The following is a 23,429-nucleotide window of genomic DNA, read 5'->3' as shown; positions in this document are numbered from 1 at the left end:
TATTATAAATATCTGTTTATTTCTAAAACTAAATATTCTATTAAACTGTCTTTTGACAAGGTTTGAATAAAAAAAATGCGTGTGAAGGCAGACAAGCAAATACTTCTGGCAATTATAATGTACATTATCATTGTTGCTAAAGTGTTAAAACTAAAGAACCAAACTTTAGACATCAAACATGTCTTAACTGACTGACTACACTTATGGATAGTCAATTTTCTATTGAACTACTCCTTTTACTTTTGTTTTTCCTGAATATTAAACACTTCAGCCTGGACTGTATTCCCCAAACGTGCCCCTGTGATGAGCAAGGCACTTTTTTTCTAATCTGGTGAGATTAGTGTCTCTGGGGGGGTCTCACATCCAACCACCTGTAAACTAATCTTAGCATCCCAAAGCTATATGAACATAGAGAAAGCAGTACTTTCTGTACAGCACTGTACATGCTGAGGTACAGTCCATAGTGTATCTGCTGACCACTAACTTTATTTCAAGCTGTTCACTTGTCCTTCCACTCGCTTGCCATTTTATTAGGAACAAAATATGTCAAGTACCAGTCAGATTTGCTCTCAGTTTGAGGCTAAATGTAGTGCTGAGAGCCAAGCTGAGATCAGTTCCTCAAAGCTCAAACATGTTCTCAGCAAGATCTGTGGATGAAAAGGATTTTCACGGTTGTACTTCTTCTGAGAGAAAGTTTATTTCAGATTTGATGTCAGAAAGAATTTCCCTGTAGGAGAACTCTGCCGCTCACATTTGCTCTCATTTCAGTGTATTGTTTAGAGCAGCATTTATTCTGTTTATATTCTAAATCTGTCTGAAGTGATGTTTGCCATTTCTGGGTGAAGTCTGAATAGCTTACCCTGAAATTAAGAATTTTTTTCCTTTACCAAGTAACTGTTTCACAAATTAGAGATTTATTATATTTGTATATAATAAGCATTACAGGCCTACTGTTTGTTAATACTGTATGTTGATTCCGCCAACTTACTTTAAATCTTCATATGCTCCTGTATGTTTTGTCCACTTGTGCTAAGCTAGGGTTCTGGGTGTAACCTGTCTGAGAAAATACCAGTGACAACTTTATTAGTGCCAGAAAAACATTTCTGCAGCGTTTTAGATTGAGTTCATTTCTAGTGGGAAACCACTCAAGCAGGCAGCAAAATCTGCCTCTAATGCGCACCTGCTGCAAGCAGAACTCTTCTGTGGCGCTTTTGTTTTACAGAGGAGTTTTCTGTGTTTTGACTGAGGCGTGAAGCAGCTGTTGGCCATTGAAAGGGGACTTTCATGGCAGATGTGAACATGTATATTCTGGTTTAAAAAAATAAATAAAAGGCTGCAAGTTTGAATGAGACAAAGAGGGAACAGTAAGTGGATGGTGCTAATAACTGAGCGTTATACCGGTGCATCCACTAAATGGGTCGAAATTCTTTCTCAGATATGAGCTTTGCCATGACTTACACCAGTATGCCACAAATAACACAGCATAAATCTAGTGCCAAACACCTCCGATGTGGAGAGTTGCAGCCTAAGGTAAGCTGGTTCAATTTGTTGTTGAAGGATTAACATCAGATTGTAAAGATTAAAGGAGAAAAAGAGAGTTGAATGACAAACCAGTGTCTTGGGGTTAGCTGTTAGGTGTTAGCCCAGTGTGGGGACTAGCCTGCTTTTTACGTGTGCACGGCCAACTGCTTCAGGTAACGTTGCAATCTCAGCCTACAAGCCATCCTCACAGTCTGACAGCCATAGGTAAAAGCTCAAGTGTAACAGCCCTATGAGTCATGTTGTCCAATAAAAATATTTTGGGTTTACTTTGGGTTTACTTTTTCTTTTGTCTGTGATAATATCAGATGTTGTCCCTGTGATCACAAGGATGGTGGTTGGTTAGTGTAGTGGTTAACACCTCTGCCTTCTACACTGTAGACTGGGGTTCAATCCCAGTCAACACCCTACACTATACCAATAAGAGTCCTTGGGCAAGACTCCTAACACCGCCTTAGCCTTGATCAATTTGTAAGTCGCTCTGGATAAGAGCGTCAGCCAAATACCATAAATGTAAATGTAAATGTAAGGATGGAAGCTTCACACCAGCATAATTAATCCAATTATTGAGATTGGATAAGTACAGTCAAACTGAGGAAAACGCACACCCGCTTAATCTCTCATTCATCCTCTCTGCTGAGCAAATATCTTTTGTCTTCAGTCAGAAGGCCTGGATTTAATGGTAATGTTCATGTTGGAACACTTTTGTCTTATTTTATCTGTTATTTAGAGCGTATTTCTGTTTATGGTCTCTGTAGTGCAGGGGTTTGCTGCCAACCACAAAGCTTTTCATGGCCACCAAGAAGATGTATCTGTGTAGAATACAAGCAAATATAACACCATAATCAATTGAGCCTATTGAATTAGTCTTGAATGGATCACACTATATGATAAACACGAATCATAAAATGATGAATTTCAGCATAATCTGATCACTTGCATTAAGCCAGTTGTTTCTGGATCAACTCATTCAAAAACTTAAGACTGTTTCCCTCGGCTGGCTGGTCATTTGAAAGCAGGAAAGGTAACTTGTCTGCTCAGTTAATTTGTTCAACTAAAGCACTTTGAACTTTTTTTTAATTTTATTTAACCAGCATTTCTGTAAGTGACTCAAAACAGAGGCCTCTTTTTTCTTTTTTTGTGTGTGTTGAAAAACCTCTTCATTTTTCACTTTGTCCATTTAGAAAATGGAAATAAACAAAACTAAAGCTACTACAAAACTTGAAAAATAACCTAAGAAACAAGTGGAATTGTGAAACACAGAACACACAGAACCAAACGAAGTACATATACTGGGGATAAATACACCAACCCAGAATCAGAGAACACAGCAAACAGCACCAAGCAAGGAACAGGACAAAACCACAGGTTATAAATACAGGAGGAAGGAGCCTCCTGGGAGCAAATGTAGGGCAGGCCAACAGATAAGACACAGGTGAGGGACAAGGCAGTGGTTAGGAGCAAGGGAAGAGCAGGGAAAGCAAAACAAACAGAATCACATGGCAGAGACATGAGGGAACGTAAACTAAAGGAGAAAAACAGATGAGGGCGGGGCAAGACAGGATGGTATAGTACTCGGCATAATCTCTTTGACATCTTATTTTCTGTGAATTTGATATATTGTTAATGCGGTCATTTCAGCATGAAAGTCCTCTTTAAATAAGTGGGTGAAACCTGAATTCCATGTTCCTAACTGAGTGGGAATAAGCAGCTCTCTTTGTTAGCTAGTTATAGCTCAGGCAAAATAAAGGTAGCGTTGTCGAACAGTATTGTTGTCTGCTTTAAACTGGTTAATGGTGGCCATGCCATCTTGTACCTTTGCACTGGCAATATTATCATTTTTTGTGTGAATTATTCATTTCAATTAAAGGGGAAAACTTTGTTCATGACATGCTGAATGGGAACAAGCTACTAGCTAGTATTTGTTCGCTAATTGTAGCTCATACAAATTCATGCTAGCACTGTGCTACACAGCATTGTTGTCTGGTTTAAATTGGTTAATCGGGGTGGTGTTGTGTTGATAAGCTTTTGGGGCCTTTGCAAATTGTAGCTCAGGCAGGAGAATGTTGCCAATGCAAAGGATCAATTCTTGCACGGTGTTACACAGCACTGTTGTGTGGTTTAAATTGGTTAATCGTGACTGTGGTGTGTTGGTAATCTCTCTGACTCTTTGTAAGCCGCCTACATAAGCTCATACAGTCTGGTATGGAAATCCATCTGTTAACTGGAAAAAAACCCCAGCTGCTCAAGAATTAAAATTCAGGTTCAGGCTAGTCAGATCTGAATGGGTGAAGGGCTTGAGAGGGTTGACCTGTTTAACACAAAAAGCAGAGCAGACATATGCCCTAATTCTGTTTTTTGTCCTCAGATGTGGAGTAGATGTTTGAGCTTAGGATTTTATTGGTGCCTTCTGAAGCAAAGTCTAGCAGGGCTTTAAAAACCCAAGTGTTTGATCTAGCTTTGAGCTTCAGCACATACTGAGAACAGGTTTTCTTGCAATTCTTGAAGACTTCATGGAATCGCATAATTTCCACCTTATCCCAAGGCACAAGTTTTATACATGTTTTTGTCCATGCTTATAGAGAGTACAGTATGTAATACAGTGTCAAATCGCATTATTAGGTCTTTTTGAGATTACTGAACAACTCCACACTGTATGAGGCATGTAATGATTCAGGCATGCAGTTAGCACTGTGCTAATTAGTGCTAATGCTTTATTACATTTACATTTATGGCATTTTGGCTGACACTCTTAACCGGAGCGACTTACAATTTGATCATTTTACACAGGTAGGCGAAGTCAGTGTTAGGAGTCTTGCCCAAGGACTCTTATTGGTATAGTGTAGGGTGCTTACCCAGGTGGGGGATTGAACCCTAGTCTACAGCGTAGAAGGCAGAGGCGTTACCCACTACACCACACCAACCACTTATTAGCTATTATATTTGTGGCTCCAGTGCTAAAATTAAGAAGTAAACTTCAGACACCAAACATGTAATGGATGAAGCTACATATACACATTATATAATAATAAAAACATTTTAATAGTTACAATAATTAATATATCACTGTAGTAGTAGTAGTAGTAATAATAATAATAATAATAATAATAATAATTATTATTATTATTATTATTATTATTATTATTATTATTATTATTATTATTATTAATAGTAAAGCATTTCTGTACACTACCATTCAAACTTGCACTTGAAAAGCACTATGGGCTGAAAAACTATGTAATTTAAGCATGAAGGGACAGGGCTACTGTAGGCTGGATGAGTGGGACTAAACTACTGTAGGCTGGATGAGTGGGACTAAACCACTGTAGGCTGGATGAGTGGCGCTAAACCACTGAAGGGTGGATGAGTGGGGCTAAACTACTGTAGGCTGAATGAGTGAGGCTAAACTATTGTAGGTTGGATGAGTGGGGCTAAACTACTGTACGCTGGATGAGTGGGACTAAACTACTATAGGTTGAATGAGTGGGGCTAAACTATTGTAGGTTGAATGAGTGGGGCTAAAGTACTGTAGGTTGAATGAGTGGGGCTAAAGTACTGTAGGTTGAATGAGTGGGGCTGATCTACTGTAGGGTGGATGAGTGGGGCTAAACTACTGTAGGTTGAATGAGTGGGGCTGAACTACTGTAGGGTGGATGAGTGGGGCTAAACTACTGTAGGCTGGATGAGTGGGGCTAAACTACTGTAGGTTGAATGAGTGGGGCTGTACTACTGTAGGCTGGATGAGTGGAGCTAAACTGCTGTAAGCTGAATATGAAAATGATTATGTACTCCCTCGATTTTCAGAACATGAGGAAAATTCAGTTCTTCGTCTTATGAGCACTTTAATATAGTCAAAAAAATAATAAAGCACCACAGCTCAGCAGATTGTGTTTGTATTTGTGTGGGAGCTCCAGTGTTTTGTGAATTGCTTTGCTGTTTGAGGGTTGTAGTGAATGGGCTTTTGTTTTCAGTGTGGTTTTGGAACCTTTACTTACATTCTTGAGAGGGTGCATTTTCATTTAGAAGAAATCCTGCATGCTCTGCTCCAAGCTTATGACCACTATACATGACCAAACTCCTCCTACTCTCCTTACCCTTTTTCCCCTCCCACTCTCTCTCCAGCTATCCCTCTTTCCCGCTTTCTGGCTGTAAGCATTACTGGAGGGTCTTACTCATCACTCACTTCCATCCTGTCACTTCCTCCCTCACTCACTCACGCTGCACTCCTACACAAAAGCTGCTCTTTTCCCTCTCAGGCTGAAGCTTCATTCCTGGTCCGAGTCCTTTTCTCTTTGTGGGATTTAATGTAGTTTACTGTAGTTGCCTGGACTTGAATGTAAATCTGCTGGATCTTTTGAAGATGCTGACGCTCGGTTTATACGGAGGTCCCTTCAGCTAGCGGCTACATACAAAGACAGGTAGGACATATTCAGTGTTCTAGAAATGCAGAAGAAATTTACTGTGTAAGAATTTTTCACGATCATGACATTTTAGGTGTCGATTATTTGCCATATAAATGATTTTGATTTAAAACAATTTGTATATGGCTTAAACTAGCTGAATTGGCTGATTGGCTCACTTGTTACCTTGATGTGTGGTAATTAAAATAAACACAATTCACTGTCACACATCAAATAAACATTACTCACCGCTGCCCTTTAAAAGTATTATTAATAAACGTTAATTAAACAAACTTTACTCACTGCCAGCCTTTGAAGGTGTAATAGCTCTAAGTCATAATTACACTGTAAAAGCAATGTATATTAGAATCATGTAATGCAGGCGAGCGATGATGAGGCTGACGCATATGCGGAGATAAGCGTCAGATTTTCTCAGATGGCCTCACACTTTCCGCTGTTCTCTACTGCAAATTTCCTTGGCTCTCCAAATTTAACTCAGAACCAGTTTGTTTTTTCTGTGTCTTTCTTTCTGTCACACTCTTTCATTTAACGCTAAAGGAGTGCGACTGGCTGGAAATTCAGGGATGCTCCAAGTTGTCTGTCTAGTGACAGGCTGGAGAGTGTTGTCTGAAGCTTGACAATGAAAGTTTATGGGCGGTTGACCCCCTGTGGGGATCGTAATGTGGGGCTTATGGTTTTTGAGACACATCCATCTGTTAGGTCTGTGGGTTTAGCATTTGGTCACGCATTGTCTCCTGAACTGAATTAAACTGTGGCAGTGTTGAGACGGTTATAAATATAGATATAGTACTACTCTCTTTCCTATATGACTGTGACTACCTGCAAGGCTCTGCACTTACTCTGCACGGAAGATTAGTGCTGGTAGAGATGGGATCATTTGTGCTAATATAAAGCTCCTAGCTAATTCATGCTAATATTGACAGCCATTAGCTAATTGATGCTAATCCTTACTCTAGCTAATATCTAACTAATTAATGTTGTGCACTATGCAGGCTTAGTTAATTCATGCTAAGATTGACTACACAACCTCTATTTAATTCATACTTATATTCACTATACAGCTCCTAGCTAGCTCATACCAGCCTTTACTATATCTTTCCTAATCATACAGTCGGTACTCATAGTTTTAAATATAAATACAGTTCTGCGTAAGATCCAAGTGGTACTCTTTAGCAAAATGTTGACTTTAGGGTGAATTTATATAGCAAACTGACATATTTAAGAGACACATAGGTGTAACAGATGGCATTCTAATATGAACTGTCACCACTTTCCTGTGAGGAATGATGTTGGTGGAAGTGTTATCAAGCCCTTATCCTTCCTACACATCATCAAATATAAATGAAACTGAAGAGCATACAGACAGTTCATGGCATTACTGTGTTTCCTAGAAAATACACTCACATTAAATCTCTGTGAAGCACACGTAGTGTCAAAATAATTGTAATACAGGACAAAAAAGAATTCTAGTGCATTATTACAATTTACAGGGTCTATATCCTACATTTTTTCCCCTATTTCTATTGAATTTTTAAGCTCTCAGGCTGTTTTTGTTACTGTGCCTTTAAGACACGTGTGTGTGTGTGTGTGTGTGTGTGTGTGTGTGTGTGTGTGTGTGTGTGTGTGTGTGTGTATTCTGGTTGACTGTCTTGTGTGCTCATTAAGGACCACCTGTTACTTGTTTTTAGAAAGTAGATTTCAGTTTTACCATTCTTTGCTGTCATTTCATGCACAACATTTGTTGCACCTTCGCTGAGAGAGATGTTAGACAGAGTGGATAGTGGCACATTTAAGGAGGGCTGAAGACCCACTTCGGTCACCCACCCTGCAAACGCCACTAGAACAAACAGTTCTGATAGGACATGGAGCAGAGCTCGGTAGTATGGCAAAAAATATAATATCACAATACTTAAAGCCATTTTCCTGATACATAGTATGCCACAATGTTTTTTTCCTGCATCTTTTAGTTTAACTAGAACTAGACAGAGCAGTGTCTTGTTTAAAAACACCAACAAAAACTTTGAATTAAGTGGTTTGTATTTTATATTTCACACTCTTTTCACATTCTGCTCTCTGTAATCAAACATGCAGCTGGTCAGTGTTTCTAAGCATGATGATGTCCATGACATGCTCAAAAAGCATATTGTGACAATTCACCGCAATAACCATAAATACTGTCATGTTGATAAGCTGTTAACATAGAGTCAAATGCACAACTTTCATTCCCACTATGTCAACATTTACATTATAAATCGGTTTCTTTCACCATTTTTCGCATTTAACCTTTATCGGCATGTCGCAATGCAACATATATATATTTTTCCCCTTTGTAGCTCCTAGTTTTTTTTTATGCATATTTGCAAAATGTGCGAAAAATTGGATGGAAAACACTACAGTCAAATCTGGTGCTCTGTCATGTTCCTTCTGCCTGGAGAACAGCTCTAAGCAAGTGTGAGTGGAATCTCCCAGTTTCCGATTATAAAGTCTGCATGTGGGTTTAATTGCATGCGCTAAAAATAGCTGCACATGCAATGAGCTCTTGCATACAGGCTCTCTTTTTTTTTTTTTTTTTTTTTTTTTAACTTGGAGTTAAATAAAGTGAAACGTGCTGTCCAGTTGGTGCATGGTGCAAAAATCAATGTCACATTTTTTTAACATTCCATTTAATTTTTAACTGTACTATTTGCCTTTTTACTTGCTGCTGGGTCTGTATGTGAGAAACTACACAGGAACTATCCAATTAAATGCCAGCACCCACCAGGAGGTCCAAAGTTTTACTGCGGACTTCTATAACCTAGGAATAACTTGGCCAGTTTGCATTGTATTCCATGTATTTACTTACTAATAAGCAATATGTAAGCTTGTGATTTTAAGGGGTTGATTTGCATACTTGGACAGCTGATGTTGCTGTTTAAATACAGTCACATTACCAAATGATTTACAGAACTTTGGTTATCATACCACCACACGAGTATATCAGATAGCTAAATGTTTGAAAAGTTGCTGTTTTTTATACAGATCCGGTGTACGCTGTTTACCAAGTTACATGTGTAATTACATTAGAGAAAATATCCTGTTACAGAAGTGAAGATACACTTGTGTGATTACAAGAGTAAAACCTGAAGTTGATGCATGTATATTTACGTAAGCTGTACTACTGTGATCCATCTTTATAAGTGAATACAGCTGCAGTAGTTACTGGCAGGTTTTAGTGTGTAAAGTGGGACAGAATTTTCCTTTTTTTTTTTGAGTAGCTTAGCTTCTCTAACTCTAACTGAAAGAGCAAACACTCAAAATGTGTGTTGCCAACAGCAGTACCTGATTGTTACAAATTAGTCTAGATCGCTATTCAGTCAAAGCATTTTCATTATAGAGCTAGTCATTAATGTTTTGGTTAAACAATGCAGATTCCCAACATACAAATATACTTCAGTGGCAATTCAAATGTCCTTAAACCTATTTAACATTTTTTTCTTAAATATTAATGCCACCATTTCTGTGTAGAGTAAGAACACCTTGTGAACAGTCTGGAAAGTGGAACAAAATCTGGCTGAAAACACAAGCTCATTTCAAGTACTGTCTCACTTGGACAAGAAAACCAGTTCTGATTGTGATTGTCTTACCACACTTGTTGACAGTATAAATCGTGTTCAGAGTCAAATGGCAGCAAACTACATGAACTTAATGAATAAAATGATGTTTGTGCCACTGCTGTAAATGGCCAAGGCATTGTGTCACCTTTAAGAGGCATGTCAGCCACAGTATTGTGGGATTCCCACCCATTTGTGGTCAGTTCCACAGATCTTTCAATATTTATGCACAATTAAGTGGGTAAGATGTAAACAAACAAACTTTAGTGGTTGGTTTGAAATGCTCTGTTCTAGAGAAACTAACTGAGCACTGTTCACAGTGGTGGTGATAGGAACTAGACATCCACCTCTGAAAGCTCCCTCACAGAGAACTATTACATGAAATGGTTATGAATACACTGCCTGGTATCTGAGACATTGTTTTATGAAGATTTTGGAAAGATTTCTGTCTAAAATGTTTTTTTTTTTCCCAAAATGTTTTTTTCCCATGCAAAGCATTGTATCCCCAAAGGAACGCATCTTCTCCAATTGATCACTATTTGACCATCATCAACATTACATATAAAAACAGAAGACATTGGTTAACTGGTGGTTTTGGTTAGTAAATAGAATGACTATATTTGTGTTGTAGACACCAGGTTCCTATCGCCACCACTGTAAAGTCTCAGAAGTGATCCATTCCACATCAAACCACTCTGAGTGAACTTGTTTATGTCTCTGAATTATGCAAAAAACATCTTAAATTTGGTGGAATTCCCCTTTAAACCATGCTACCAGCTGGTGTCTGAGTGCATGGTGGGCTGGTGGAGAATCTACTTGAGGCTTCAGAAGTTCAGCAGTGATTTTCCTGAGTCAGTTCATGTTACTCTGTACACATTCCTCTCATAGCTGTGTGGAGGCCAGTGGAGGAGAGAGGAGAAGAGGGGCTTATGCGCACAATCTCCTGCTCAAGGCTCTCATACTGTTGTTTTGGTGGATTATGTACTGACTTTGAGATCTGTTTGCAAGAAGTAAATGCAGATTTAATTTTAAAAGCAATGCCAGTGTTATCATTGTTATCAGTACTGTATAATTGTGTTACTGCAGTGGCACAAAGCATTTAAAGCAGTATTTTGACGAAAAAGTAACCCCCCCCAACCCCAAATCTGCTGCCTCACAACAATTAAATTCTGTATTACTGATTTAAAAACAGTGTCCTTTTAGTGGAATAATCTGTCTGTGATGCTGCTTGCATTGACCACCAAGGGAGATGCTGAGAATTTGTTTAAAATGAGGGACTGACAGTTGAATTTCTTAACTAGAACTAGACTGATCAACTAGCTAACAGGCTGAAAGACAGCTAACAAGCTAAAAGACAGATAACAAGGTAAAAGATGAACTAAATGACTTAATATTACAGGCTTTGAATAAAAGTACTTAATACATGGTTTATATAAACACCCAAGACAAAGAATTCCAGTCTTTTTAGTTGTCTCATTTACATGCAAAAGTATATAGACACCCCTCCTAATTATTGAGTTCAGATGTTTCAGCCACTTCCGTTGCTCACAGGTGGATAAAGCCAAGCAGATAAGTCTGCAGTGTCCACAGACAAACATTTCCAGTAGAATGGGTAATACATGGAACTGTCATAGATGCCACCTTGGATGCTCTTTTGACTGAATGTTTGGAAATTCCTGTAGCCACTCTCTAAAATCTGTTATACTGATGAAAGGCTGTTATAGTTGCAAAAGGGGGTTCAACTCTATATTAATTTCCATGGCTTTCCATGGGAAAGTCCAACAACCTCATTTGGGTGCAACATACAGGTGTTAGCATAGTTTTGGCCATATAGTGTATATTCACCTATACAGCAGTTAGTCCTGACAAGGAGTATTTCAGCTCCAAGTACTTCTTGAATGAGGCACAATGCAGTCAATAAGAGCAGAGCTTATTTGCATGTAAGACACAAGCATTTTATGTCGCCATTTAAGTGAAAAAAATAAATGCAAGAAAAGTGTAGTATATTGACCTTAAAGATTAATAACTGAGTAATAAACTTTAATGACTTGTTCTCTGTTTTATTCATTTTCAGGTTCTGCATGTATTGCCTTTAATCAGAATGCAGTGAGGAACCCCCTCCTACACAAACACCATGTTGTGAGGTTATAATGGCATCTGTACTGGTCAATGGGACACGGCGGGGCCAGACTGTGGTCCTGAAGGGTGTGGACCCTGAGACATGCATGATTGTCTTCAAGAACCACTGGGCTCAGGTAACTGTTCTCCATATACTCTTCACAAATAGGACTTTCTACTCCTTATACATCACTGACTCATTACATTTCTTGCTCTTTTAGCTTAATAATGCAGTCATTTGTGGTGTTTTGCATGTAGTAATGGGATCATACGACTTAAGGCTGTTACGCACTTTACACTTTCTACTCAAGCAGTTAATTAGAGCATGTGTGTAACTGATAATATCTTGCACACCAAACTTCAGGCAGTGAAAATACATTATTTTATTTGTCCTCTGTTCAGCTTTTGGAAACTTTCAGCACATGAACTTAGTGACTAATAACGGCCTCTCTGCCAATGGCATGTTGGCTGTGTACCAGCAACTAGAATTTGTCCACAAACGTTGGAAGGAACAGAACATTTAGAAGTAGCTCAAACTGGGCTAAGGACATCTGAATTATATGTGAAGTTTCAGCTAAATGAAGCAAGGCAAACAATAGAGACAAGCTCTATGCTGCTCTATTTTCTAAAAAGGAAAGTAGCCCAGTGTCACTGTTTGCTTATGAAGACATTACACAACATCTTGCTTCAACTTGTGTGGAACTGCATCTCCAAAATCAGCTCAAACTGAGTTATAGAGATCCCAGCTAAAAAGCTGTGTTTGAATATTTTACCTTTTAATTTTTTATTTGTGTCCTGTTCTGTGACCCTTCATAGCACCAAACTGTGATGTGTGAAGAAAAAAAAGGCATTTCAGTAGCAGCAGCTTTATTAGGATTAAATTTCAAACATTAGAGCCTGTGAAGAATGCTGAAATGCCCTTTGTTTTGCTTCTGCTGGCAGTGCTGGTGGCTCCACAACTGTTTAACTTCCTTAGACCTAACCTAGTTATCTAGCTAACTCTGAAATAACCTTGGACTGACTTGTGAGAGTGCTAACGCCAAAAACAAATAAGGCAGGCCACACTGTAAATGTAGATGAAACATATTTAGCAGAGTTCAGAGGATTTCTATTACAGGTGTAGATTTCTGCCATCTCAGTTTAGAACATTTCAAATGTCACCACATTTTAATCAATGTAGTCATTTGGTGTAAATTTAGGAAAATAATAATAATTAATACTCATTTGACATTTTTCTTGCTGCTCTATTTTCACTTATGAGGTTTGAGTGGCATTATGCACCAAAAGTAGCCTTAATTAATTGTAACAATGATCATTTTTCAATCTCTTTTCATATTTACAATTAAGCACACCGTTTTTCTTACTGTGCCTTTAAGACTATTATATGCCGATCAGTTCTTTTGGTCATTAGCTGCCCTGTGTTGCGGCTTAGCGCCTGGTCTAGGCTAAAACACTCCTCATAACTTCAGTTTGAATGAGGGGACTAAACTGCTGTAGGCTGATGTGTTTTACTGCTGAGCTGACCTGAGGTCAGCAGATTGTGTTTATATGGCATGCAGGCTTTTGACTTGACAGAGTGACCCAGAACACTGCCTACATTGTTTTGTGTACAAGAGAGAGGAGAGGAGAGCCAGAGAATGGGCCTCTATGGCAGATGCTAATGTAATGTAATGTAATGCATACTTCCTGGCCATTTTATTAGAAACACCTGAATGTCTAGTTTATTACTCCTACTGGTCATTTTATCAGAAACAGCCACCACACATGTGACATTGTGTTTATTTATTGGTGAAATGTTTGCTTTATTAAAAACTCTTCCCTTGTAGCTCCTCCAGATTGTGTTGGCCGTCCTCTAGCCATTCATGAGTGGTCAGTTTCTGATCATGTTTGTTACGGAAAGAACATATATTTGAGCTTTATGTATCAGTTGTACAGTGACTTTTTCAGTAGAGTCCTGGCATAAGCGCTGCTGCCACTGTTTTCTAATTTTATCAACTGACTGAAATCTACTTGAATTATGACTCGTATTCACAGTCAGTAATGTGTCTAGAACCTCCAGACTACTCATGAAAATTAGTTCCACCCATTGTAAATCAAATCATCCTAATTATGTTGGTAGGTAATCTAACCTGTCAGGCCTTTAGTCCAGCTCCTGAAGTTCTAACAAATGAGAGAGCTCACTTGGCTGTATCTACTTATATACCACTGAGAAAACAATCTTGATATTTATTGTTTTAATTTTCAAGAAGTTAATCCTTTCATTTACAATCAAAACTTAACAATGAAATACTAGCATTACTACAATACTTTTAATCTTTAAATACAAACATGATGATTTGTATTCAATAAAAACTGTAAATTACATACATGGAGTGTTAATTTACAGAAATCTTTTGGCCTCTAATGTATACATTATATACAGCAGTGCACCTAGCAGTGCATATACACATAAATACACCACTCTGGCAATAATAGTAATAATAATAATTTTATTTATATAGCACTTTTCATGCCGGTGGCAGCTCAGACTGCTTTACAGACAGGTGGTAAAACATATTTATCAAAGAATTCATTAGTATTTAATTAGATTCAGAAGAAAAAGAAGGAGACTAAATTACAAGATAAACACCATGAGACATTCTGTTTAATTAAATGCTAATTGAAAGAGATGTTTTAGGTGCTTCTTAAAAGTGAGCAGTGAGTTTGACTGTCTAATAAAAGGTGGAATTGAATTCCACAGTTCAGAAGCATAATAACTGAAAGAGGCCTGTCCATGTTTTCTGTATTTTACAGAGGGTATCTGTAGAAGGCCACTATCTGCAAATCTTAGATTACGTACCGGAACGTAAACAGACAGACTCTCTGTCATGTAAGCAGTTGCTAGGTTGTTGAGCTTTAAAGTCCAGTAGCAAAAACTTGAAATCTGTCCTGAATGATACAGACATCCAGTGCAGTTCTTTTAAAACAGGAGTTATGTGAGCTGTCTTTTTTTGTTTTAGTTAGTATGCTGCTGCATTTTGTACAAGTTGTAAGGGATGTATAGTTTTCTTAGGAAGTCCAGGAAGAAGAGCATTACAGTAGTCATGTCTGCTTGTAACAAATGCATGAACAAAAGGCAGAAGCAAAAATATTTCTTAAATGATGAAAAAACAACTTTAGTGACTGTGTTTACATGCGGGGTAAAACAGAGCTCAGAGTCTAAGGTCACACCCAGGTTTCATACTTCAGGTTTGGTATATGAAGCTAAAGAACTAAGTTTCTCTGACTTTGTGTACCAACAATCAGTATTTCAGTTTTTTATTATTTAATTACAGCATTTTTTAGCTGTAATTTTGCAGCATCCACTGAGAAATATGACATACAGCAGGTTAGTCTGTCTACAGAGTCTTGATCTTCAGAAGGAATAGAAATGTATAGCTGGGTGTTATACTATGCTTCCTAATGCCATCACCTAGAGGTAGCATGTACAAAGAGACAAGCAATGGCCCTAAGACTGATTCTTGGGGGACTCCTCATTCTAAAACTGTGCTGGAGAGGCTGACCCAGCATTCAAGACGCTGGTTGTGGTCAACGGTATCAAAAACTGCACTAAGGTCTAATTAAACCAAAATAGAAGGATTTTGTGCATCAGTGCTGAGTTTTTCAAAGAAACCAAAACTGTGAGTTTAAAGTTTACATTATGCAATTATACAGTTACAAATATAAAATAGCTAATAAGTTACTATTATTGTTAGTAGTGGTAGTAGTACTGGAGCAGCCATGTAACCATGTTTTTGTTAAAAGGGATCACAAGAACTTATCACAAGTTCTCATGAATTCTGTGGTTGAGGGTTGGTCAAAGTCATTTAGAAATGGTTCTTTGTAGAGACTCTAGTTATTTACTGTGGCGGTGATAGGAACCAGGGGTCACAATATCTACAACACAAATAAAACCATTTTATTTACTATCCAAAACCACCAGTGAACCTACACATGTCTTCTGAGTTTTTATTTGTAATGTTGATGATGGGACAGTACTGTAAAATCTGAAAAAAATGTTTTCAGGGACTGTTTTGCTCACCACACCAAGTATGCTTCCACTATGAATGAATTGTGTAAAAAAAAAAAAAAATTTACACCCAAATCCTTCTCAAAACAATTATAAATCAATGTCTGTCACATTAGGTAGCATACTCAACATTTCATGCAATAACTTTCTATGAGGGAGCTTTTTGAGGTGGTCTTCTGGTTCCTATCACCACCAGACATGGTAAGTTTGTCTAGAACTGAGCATTTCACATCAAACCCCTCTTAATGGCTTTGTTTGTGCCTTAACATTTTAATTTTTGTTTAAAAATTTGTGGATTTCCCTTGCTTTGTAATAGTGTCCAATACTATTAAAATATGATATAAACCAAATAGGAAAGATTTTGTTTATTATATAAAAAAAAATCTCACTATAAAACTGGAAAGGCTGAATGATATATTTGTGTTCAATTAGAGGTTAGTGGAGGGCTTTTGCTTGATTTCTACAGCATACTTTTAGTACTTAGCACTGCCTCTAAACAATCCCTTAGCTGTAGGTAGCTGTGCTGTGCTTCGCATTGAAACTCTCTCTGTTATCAGGTGGTGAAGATCTTGGAGAAGCATGACCCCTTACGGAGTGGTCTAGGGACTGGAGGCCCTGGTCTGGGGATCGGAGGTCATGGAGGCCCTCGTTTGGGTGCAGTTCCCAGTGATGAGGCGAGCGCAGTGCAAAACTATGTGGAACACATGCTGTTCCTGCTGATTGAGGAGGAGAGTGGCCAGAACGGAGCAATGGGGCCCATCCTGGAGTTTGTAGTGATGGAGAATGTGATGGAGAGGCTTTTTGTCTGGAGCCTCAGGAGAGAGTTCACGGATGACATGAAGCTAGACCAGCTGAAGATGTATGAGATGCTGATTGCTCAGGCCAGGCAGCCGCTGCTGCACCACAAACCCATCCTACGGCCATTGATGATGCTGCTGTCATCTTGCTCTGGCTCAGCTGGCACAGTGGTACGGCACAGTTGCTATCACATAGGGGCAGTCAGGTGCAAAAAATTTGAATGCCCCTGGTCAAATTCCATGTCCATGTACCAACATAGATGCTGATTTTGTAAACAGAAGTAAGTTAAAAAGAAAAATAATAAAATGTGCCATATATTTTGCACAAGCCACATGTGTCAGGTTGTTAAATGTAGCAAATAAACAGTAATTGTGCAATAAAACCTATAGAAAATGTGTTTACTTATTTTCACTTAGTAAATCAACAGGTACATGGAATTTGACCAGGTGTGCACAAACTTTTGGTAGAGATTTACCAAATTTGTAATTCACTAATCACCTATTGTTGGAGCCCTATTGCTCCATATGTCAACAGTCCATATGTTAATGTGATACTATTTCCATCTTATCTTTATTAGTAGATTAAACATTAAAAGTAGAATATTAGATACTTCAGAATGTTACAGTGGAATTCAGCCTGATTAATTCAGACTTTAGGCTTGTTATATGTGACAATTAACTGAGTTACTGTTAAAACAGCCTCCAAATGGAAAAAACTTAAGTAAAACCTTATTTACCACAAATTTTAAAAAAATCATTTGATTTTTGAAACTAATATTCCCACATATAACATAACTGAACTGTTAAACATGTTGGACGATGTGATGTCCTATGTAAATACCACTTTTATTGTACCAACATAACTGAGATTGTTCTGTAAATGCAGCTCTTGAGCTGTGTAGGTACATCCTTACATGTTAGATTCACACATTCAGCTCTTGGGAAAAACACATAATTAAAATCATGTCTTGCTTCTTACACAAATCATTTTAGATTACTTAAGGTGAGTAAAAGCTTCAGATTAAGCTTTATCTCACCAACGTTATACTAACAGTACTTGTCCACTACAACTTTTTTTTTTTTTTTTAGCAGAGAAATCTACCACATCGTCCTTATGATGCTTTTATGTTTCTCAGATTCTGTCGTGAAATTGTGTAAAGGGCAGCTGGAGTTTTTGAATTTTGTGAATAAATAATAATAAAAAATTTTTTATTAATGTTGTTTTCATACACCAGCAAGGAAATATCAATAATTTTGGTCAACATATTGCAAGCCAGCCATTAACTGTCTCACATCAAGAGTTCACAATTATGTATATATTTTGCAAGGAATATTGTTGTTGCAGTTTTATCACAATATAATCACAATTATATATTTTGTCCATATTGTGAAGCCCTGCACACCTGGCACAGCAGGCAGTGTGGAGACTGAGCTGGTTCTGCTCCTGAACCAGCTGTGCTGCGTCCTGTCCAAAGATCCCTCAGTCCTGGAACTGTTCTTCCACACCAGTGAGGATCAGGGGGCTGCTAACTTCCTCATCTTCTCTCTGCTGATCCCCTTCATCCACAGAGAGGGCGCTGTGGGGCAGCAGGCCAGAGATGCCCTGCTCCTCATCATGGCACTGTCTGCTGAAAACCATGTGGTGGCCAAACATATCTCTGAGAATACTTACTTCTGTCCGGTAAGTGCTGCCTGGTTTTGCCTTGTATTGTGTAGGCCTGCAATGCTTAGTCGTCAGTCATGGGAAAAGCCTGATGAAGTTCTTTAGTGCTGTATAATGCTTGTATGATCGACACAGCCATTCTGACAGATTTTATTACACTACAGGAAGTTTAGGAGGCGATGTGGTGTCTTTGTCATTTGCATAAAGCATGTTATTTGAATATGCGTGCTGTTTGAAACATGTGTGCACTCGCTGTACGATAGTATATTTGGACAGTGTGTGTAGTATGTGTGTACAAAAAATAGAGGGAGGGTCACTCGAAAGAGGCCCCGAATATTTTGTTGTAACGATAAAGCAATCTGAACCAAAAAAATACGCTACATACCTTGACATATGTTGTAACTGATTGTGATGTTGGAAGTGATCTCCATTTTCTGCCAGGCACATAAAGGGGTACAGGGATTGCACTTGGAAGTTGCAAACCGCCTGGCGCTTACCTTATCGCTCCAGCGCACGGGCATCCCGGCTTGTCTGAAGCGCTGTATACTGAGGAATGCATTGCACGTTGTTTTGTTCAGATTGCTTCACTCTAGCGAGAGTTATTACAGAATATTCAGGGCCTCTTTCGGGTGACACTCCCTGTATTAATTCAAAGTGGGCTATTTTTTTTCTTTTTTCATGATATGGGCCCGTTAAAGATTTGCTGACTTGATTTCCTTTCAGGAAGTAGAGCCTTACAAAGAAGAATAATGTAATGTGTAGTGTTATATCTATATTATGATATATACCCCTTTTAGTAGAGAAATAAAAATAAGTTAGTATTTTGCTAAACACAAGCTGTTAATCTTTTCAAAAACTCATTAATTCTCCATAATAATCAACTATTTTAATTGTCAAAGTGAATAAAATTATATTATTATCATTTAGTGAGCTGTTTAAAGTAAAAAATTATCCTTTAGTTTTTATCCTCTCTAGTAATTTATCCTCTCAGTTCTCTTTCCCAACACAATGATTTATCACCTTTGAAGCATCATCATCATCACCATCTCTGAAAACTCTATGAAAATAGACTTGTTGACCTCCGACTGGCACGACCATCTAAGCGCTGACCCTATCATCAGGAGATCCCTGGTGATGCTACAGCCACCCGTAGTTGGGAGTCCAAGAGAGCACAATTGGCCTTGCTCTCTCTGGGTGGGTAGGATGGCCCCCATTCTCCCCCCATCACTCAATGCGATACTAGTCAGTGTAGGTGTCTGTTAGCTGACTGAACAGATATGGCAGTTGGCGCTTTCTTCTGAGCGCGTTCAGCTGTCCCGTGACATTGCGCTGAGCAGGAGTTTGAAAAGAAGGCGGTGGCTGGTTTTCACAGGTTCTCGGAGGAAGCCTGTGTTGCCTTCACCCTCCTACCGTTCGGTAGCATCATGTGATTGGGGGAGTCCTAGTAGCGGGTGGAATTGGAGATAAAAATTGGTTATAAAATTAGGTAAAAAATTAAAATAAAATAAATAAATAATAGACTTGGTGACTTGGATTCAAACCAAAGTCTTAATAATAACTAAGATCAGTATCTTTCAATTCAGTGATAATGTGTAAATTGGTTGCAGTATGCAGAGCAGGTAGCTGGTGTCTAGCTAGAATTTGCGTAATTAATAAATACATATTTTTTATATTGTTGGCTGTTGTTCATTTATTTTAATAACAGCTAAGAAAGAAGTATAAATATAGCACTATTTAAATTTCATCTTAACACATCTCAGATGGCTCATTTTTTAATTTTTCTGTTTTTACTCAACATGCTGATCTCAAACAGAACTGTATACAGTGATGATTTTGTTTAATGCACTTGTGTTAATGCATTAATGTTTTTATTTAGCATTTAGAGAGTGAGAGGGAGTTTGGCCTGTTGAGTGAATGGGCTCATCTTAAAGACAGAATGGTAATGCTGAATAAAGCAAGCATGTTGGCTGTGTATCGAATTACACATTTAATGTTAACAATTACAAACAAACATGACTGGAAACTGGCTGTACAGGCTTAGATGAAAAACCTGTTATAAATGAGTCATAAACAGCCGCTTGTTTAGGGTTCATAACCATGGCGTGACTGGTCATAGTAATAATTGCTCATTTGCAGATCATGATGCTGTAGATTAATTATACATTCAATCCACCTACTGCACATTAGTCAGAAATGTTCTTGCTTTTTCACAGACAGAAAATCACAATGTATTAGAATCAGAATCTGCTTTATTTTGCTCAGTGGGTTACAGTATGAGGAATTAGACTTGGTTGACCACACATTTATGATCTTAAATACAAATATGACTTAATTAAGAGGAAAAATTATATAAAAAGATTGTTGTCATTGACGTGGTAAATTGTTACAATACACTTTTCTCACTATATTGGGTATTATCATCAGTACTGAACGCTGACTAACAAAGTCGAGCCATAGGCCTATTTAATTAGATATTCAGTGAAATTAGTGCAGTGCAGTTTATAAAATGTCAGGTAAGTCATTGTAGTTTCCTTGGTCATTTGTCCTTCTTATTTTTTTCTGCTTTTATCGTAGTATTTTATGTGGCAGGTTTCTGCTTTGTCTGTTACAACTTATTCTGTCTTGAAAAACTAAATATTGTGATTCATATTGTGTACTGTGAAAAGGTCTTGAACTATCATGATAATATTTGGCATATTCACCCACATCTAGAGTGAATCAGTACATTTGTGCAAGATCTGATGCATATATAATCCAATATTAATTATAGTACACAGTGGGTCAGATTTACTAATGTGTTGTGCTGTTGCAAATACTATTTCGGTGTTAAAAAGTGACCTTTACCATCCATAACAAGATCAAAGGGGGGTCACTGCTCTTTTGAGTTTTCACCTCATTTGCATGTCCTATTATTAGAGTTTCCCTCTCAAAGTACAGAACATTGGGTTGTGGATGATTATAATGATTATGTAATGTTAAAGGGGGAATTGCACTGATTTTAATTTTTTCAGAATAAAATCATTCAGAGGTGATTTGATAGTGTTGGTGATAAGAACCAGGGGTCACAATGGGCAAGCATGGCCATGGAGTTGGTTTAAGAGGATCCTGGCCACTTCCTGTTTTTCCCATTATATCCAAAACATGACTTCAAAACTCCAGAGGGCGCCTGCGAGCAAGTCCTCAGTGAATGGGTTGAATGGAACCAAATGGCTAAACACATAAAAATTAAAATAGTTTCTCACTAGATGAAGGATGTATTTCACTAAAAAGCAAATAGTACCTGTATAGTTCCTTTTTTCTACAGCAAACTTATTGTGGCCCATAGAAAGCTAGTATTATACTATTACTGAGTGCTGATTAGTTGATGATTGGTTGATCAACTCATTGGCTGAGTGAAGTGGTTTGCATTTAGTTATGTATTTAAAATGCATGAGGCACTGTTAGAAAGTCCTCAGAAATATAACAGCTATGTTAATGATCTGTGCTGTTCTTTGTTCACGAAATGAATGCATTCTTCTAGGTAAAATGTTTAAGCATTTACAAACCATGATTTATGCTGTAAAGCTCCACATGAGCCCATTCATTTGGATAGTGAGCCTATATGTGTCTTCTGAGTTTTTCTATGAGGATAAAATATTGGGAATTTTTTTTTTTTTATATTATTATTTTGCCTCAACACCCTGCAATGCCCCCTCCAATATAAATGGATGAAACAACTATCATAAAACAATATCTCCGACATCAGGTAGCGTATTCACAACTATTTTATTTAATAACTTTCTGTGAGCAAGCTTTTAGAGGTGGACATCTGGTTACTGTCAGCACCATTGTGAACAATTTTGACTTAATGAGTTTGTCTAAAATGGAGATTTTCACAGCAAACCACTTTGAATTACTTTGTTTACATATTTTTTTAAGAGATTTTGTACCATTTTTGAAAATTATTGGAATTCCTGTTTGACATTATGATTATAGTTATATTTAGTCTTCATTTTTTCAGTGCAGGAATAAGAGTTTAAACTAGAACTCTTCTATGTTTGGCTGTGTTCATTTTGTTCCATGCTTACAAATACCTGTTAACCTAATGTTAATCATAATACTAAGACTATAGCTAAAACTGAATCTAAAAAAAATGTACAGTTGTTACTTTTCAGCAAATAAAAACAAAATTTAGACCATTAACAGCACCTTAAAACTATATGAAACCAAACTTACAAACTAATTTAAAAACAAATTTAAAACCAAAATAAAAACTAACAACAAAAAGTAATGAACATTTAAAACCTATAATAACCCTGATCTTTGGTGGAAACAAACTTTCCTACAGGAAGCATGTGAGCTAAACACCCTGCTCGTATGTTAATCATGAAGTTGCAGCTGTGCTCATTTGCATGGCTTTGCATTATGTTATTAGTACATAAGCTGCTGAATTGGACACCCCCCCCATTGGCCCAAAGTGTCGGTAAGCTATTGGAAACTGATGCCCTTTTTTTAAGAAATCGTCTGAAATTCAAGGAAGTTGTCACCCTTTGCTGCGGTAACAGCCCCAACTGTTCAAAAGGTTTTTCACTAGATGTTGGAACATTCGTGTGAGGATTTGATTGCATTCAGCCAGAAACACATTACTGAGGTCAGGTACAGATGTTGACTGACTAGACTGGTTCACAAACGGCATTCCAGTTCATTCCAAAGGTATTCAATGGAGACCCTTAAACTTTAGAGAATGCTGTTCCATTGCTGGGGAAGTTTATATCCCTCTGGCCTTATGCTTGGCACTGGCCATGGTTACTTTAGATATTAGTGCAGCTGATCAGTGTGCACCCAATCTATTGATCAGTGCTTGCCTGCATAATCTTCAAAGAAAAGGGTGACCTTAAAGTCCTTGAAGACCTTAATTCACTAATCAGAAGTATATACATTTGGACATAGGATGCAGACACAAACTGATATGAGCATTTGCACAGGTACAGTCAGGCCAAAGCTTGACTTTAAAGGTCTGTGTTGGAGCTTTGTTGGTGAAGATGTAAGGTGTGCTGTGGCATGCTTGGGTGGTGTTATATAATGGCATAGGGGATTTAACTACATTAAAACTTGATGATGATTCATGTGTCAATGTCATCTGTACAGTGTGTACAGGCATCATACACACCCTCTTCTTGACTGTTCTGACTTGTCTTGCCTCTAAGGGAAATGTCTATCAAAAATCCATTTAAAATAAGTAAGATTTGATTGACTGAGACTCTCAGTGTGCAT

At 37.8% G+C, this 23,429-nt stretch overlaps 1 protein-coding gene across 1 annotated transcript in view; it reads left to right on the top strand.

Moving 5' to 3' along the window:
- The window catches only part of fam160a1a (family with sequence similarity 160 member A1a), a 55,334-nt gene that overhangs the window by 16,735 nt on the left and 15,170 nt on the right, over positions 1–23,429 (top strand). Inside the window, 3 exon segments of the mRNA XM_037533089.1 lie at positions 11,625–11,805; positions 16,274–16,684; positions 17,907–18,198. Coding sequence (XP_037388986.1) covers positions 11,701–11,805; positions 16,274–16,684; positions 17,907–18,198 — 808 coding nt within the window. The 5' untranslated portion in view covers positions 11,625–11,700.

This window comes from Pygocentrus nattereri, chromosome 22 (assembly GCF_015220715.1).
Source record: "Pygocentrus nattereri isolate fPygNat1 chromosome 22, fPygNat1.pri, whole genome shotgun sequence".
Taxonomy (NCBI): Eukaryota; Metazoa; Chordata; class Actinopteri; order Characiformes; family Serrasalmidae; genus Pygocentrus; species Pygocentrus nattereri.
This window is presented reverse-complemented; position numbering and strand designations above follow the sequence as displayed.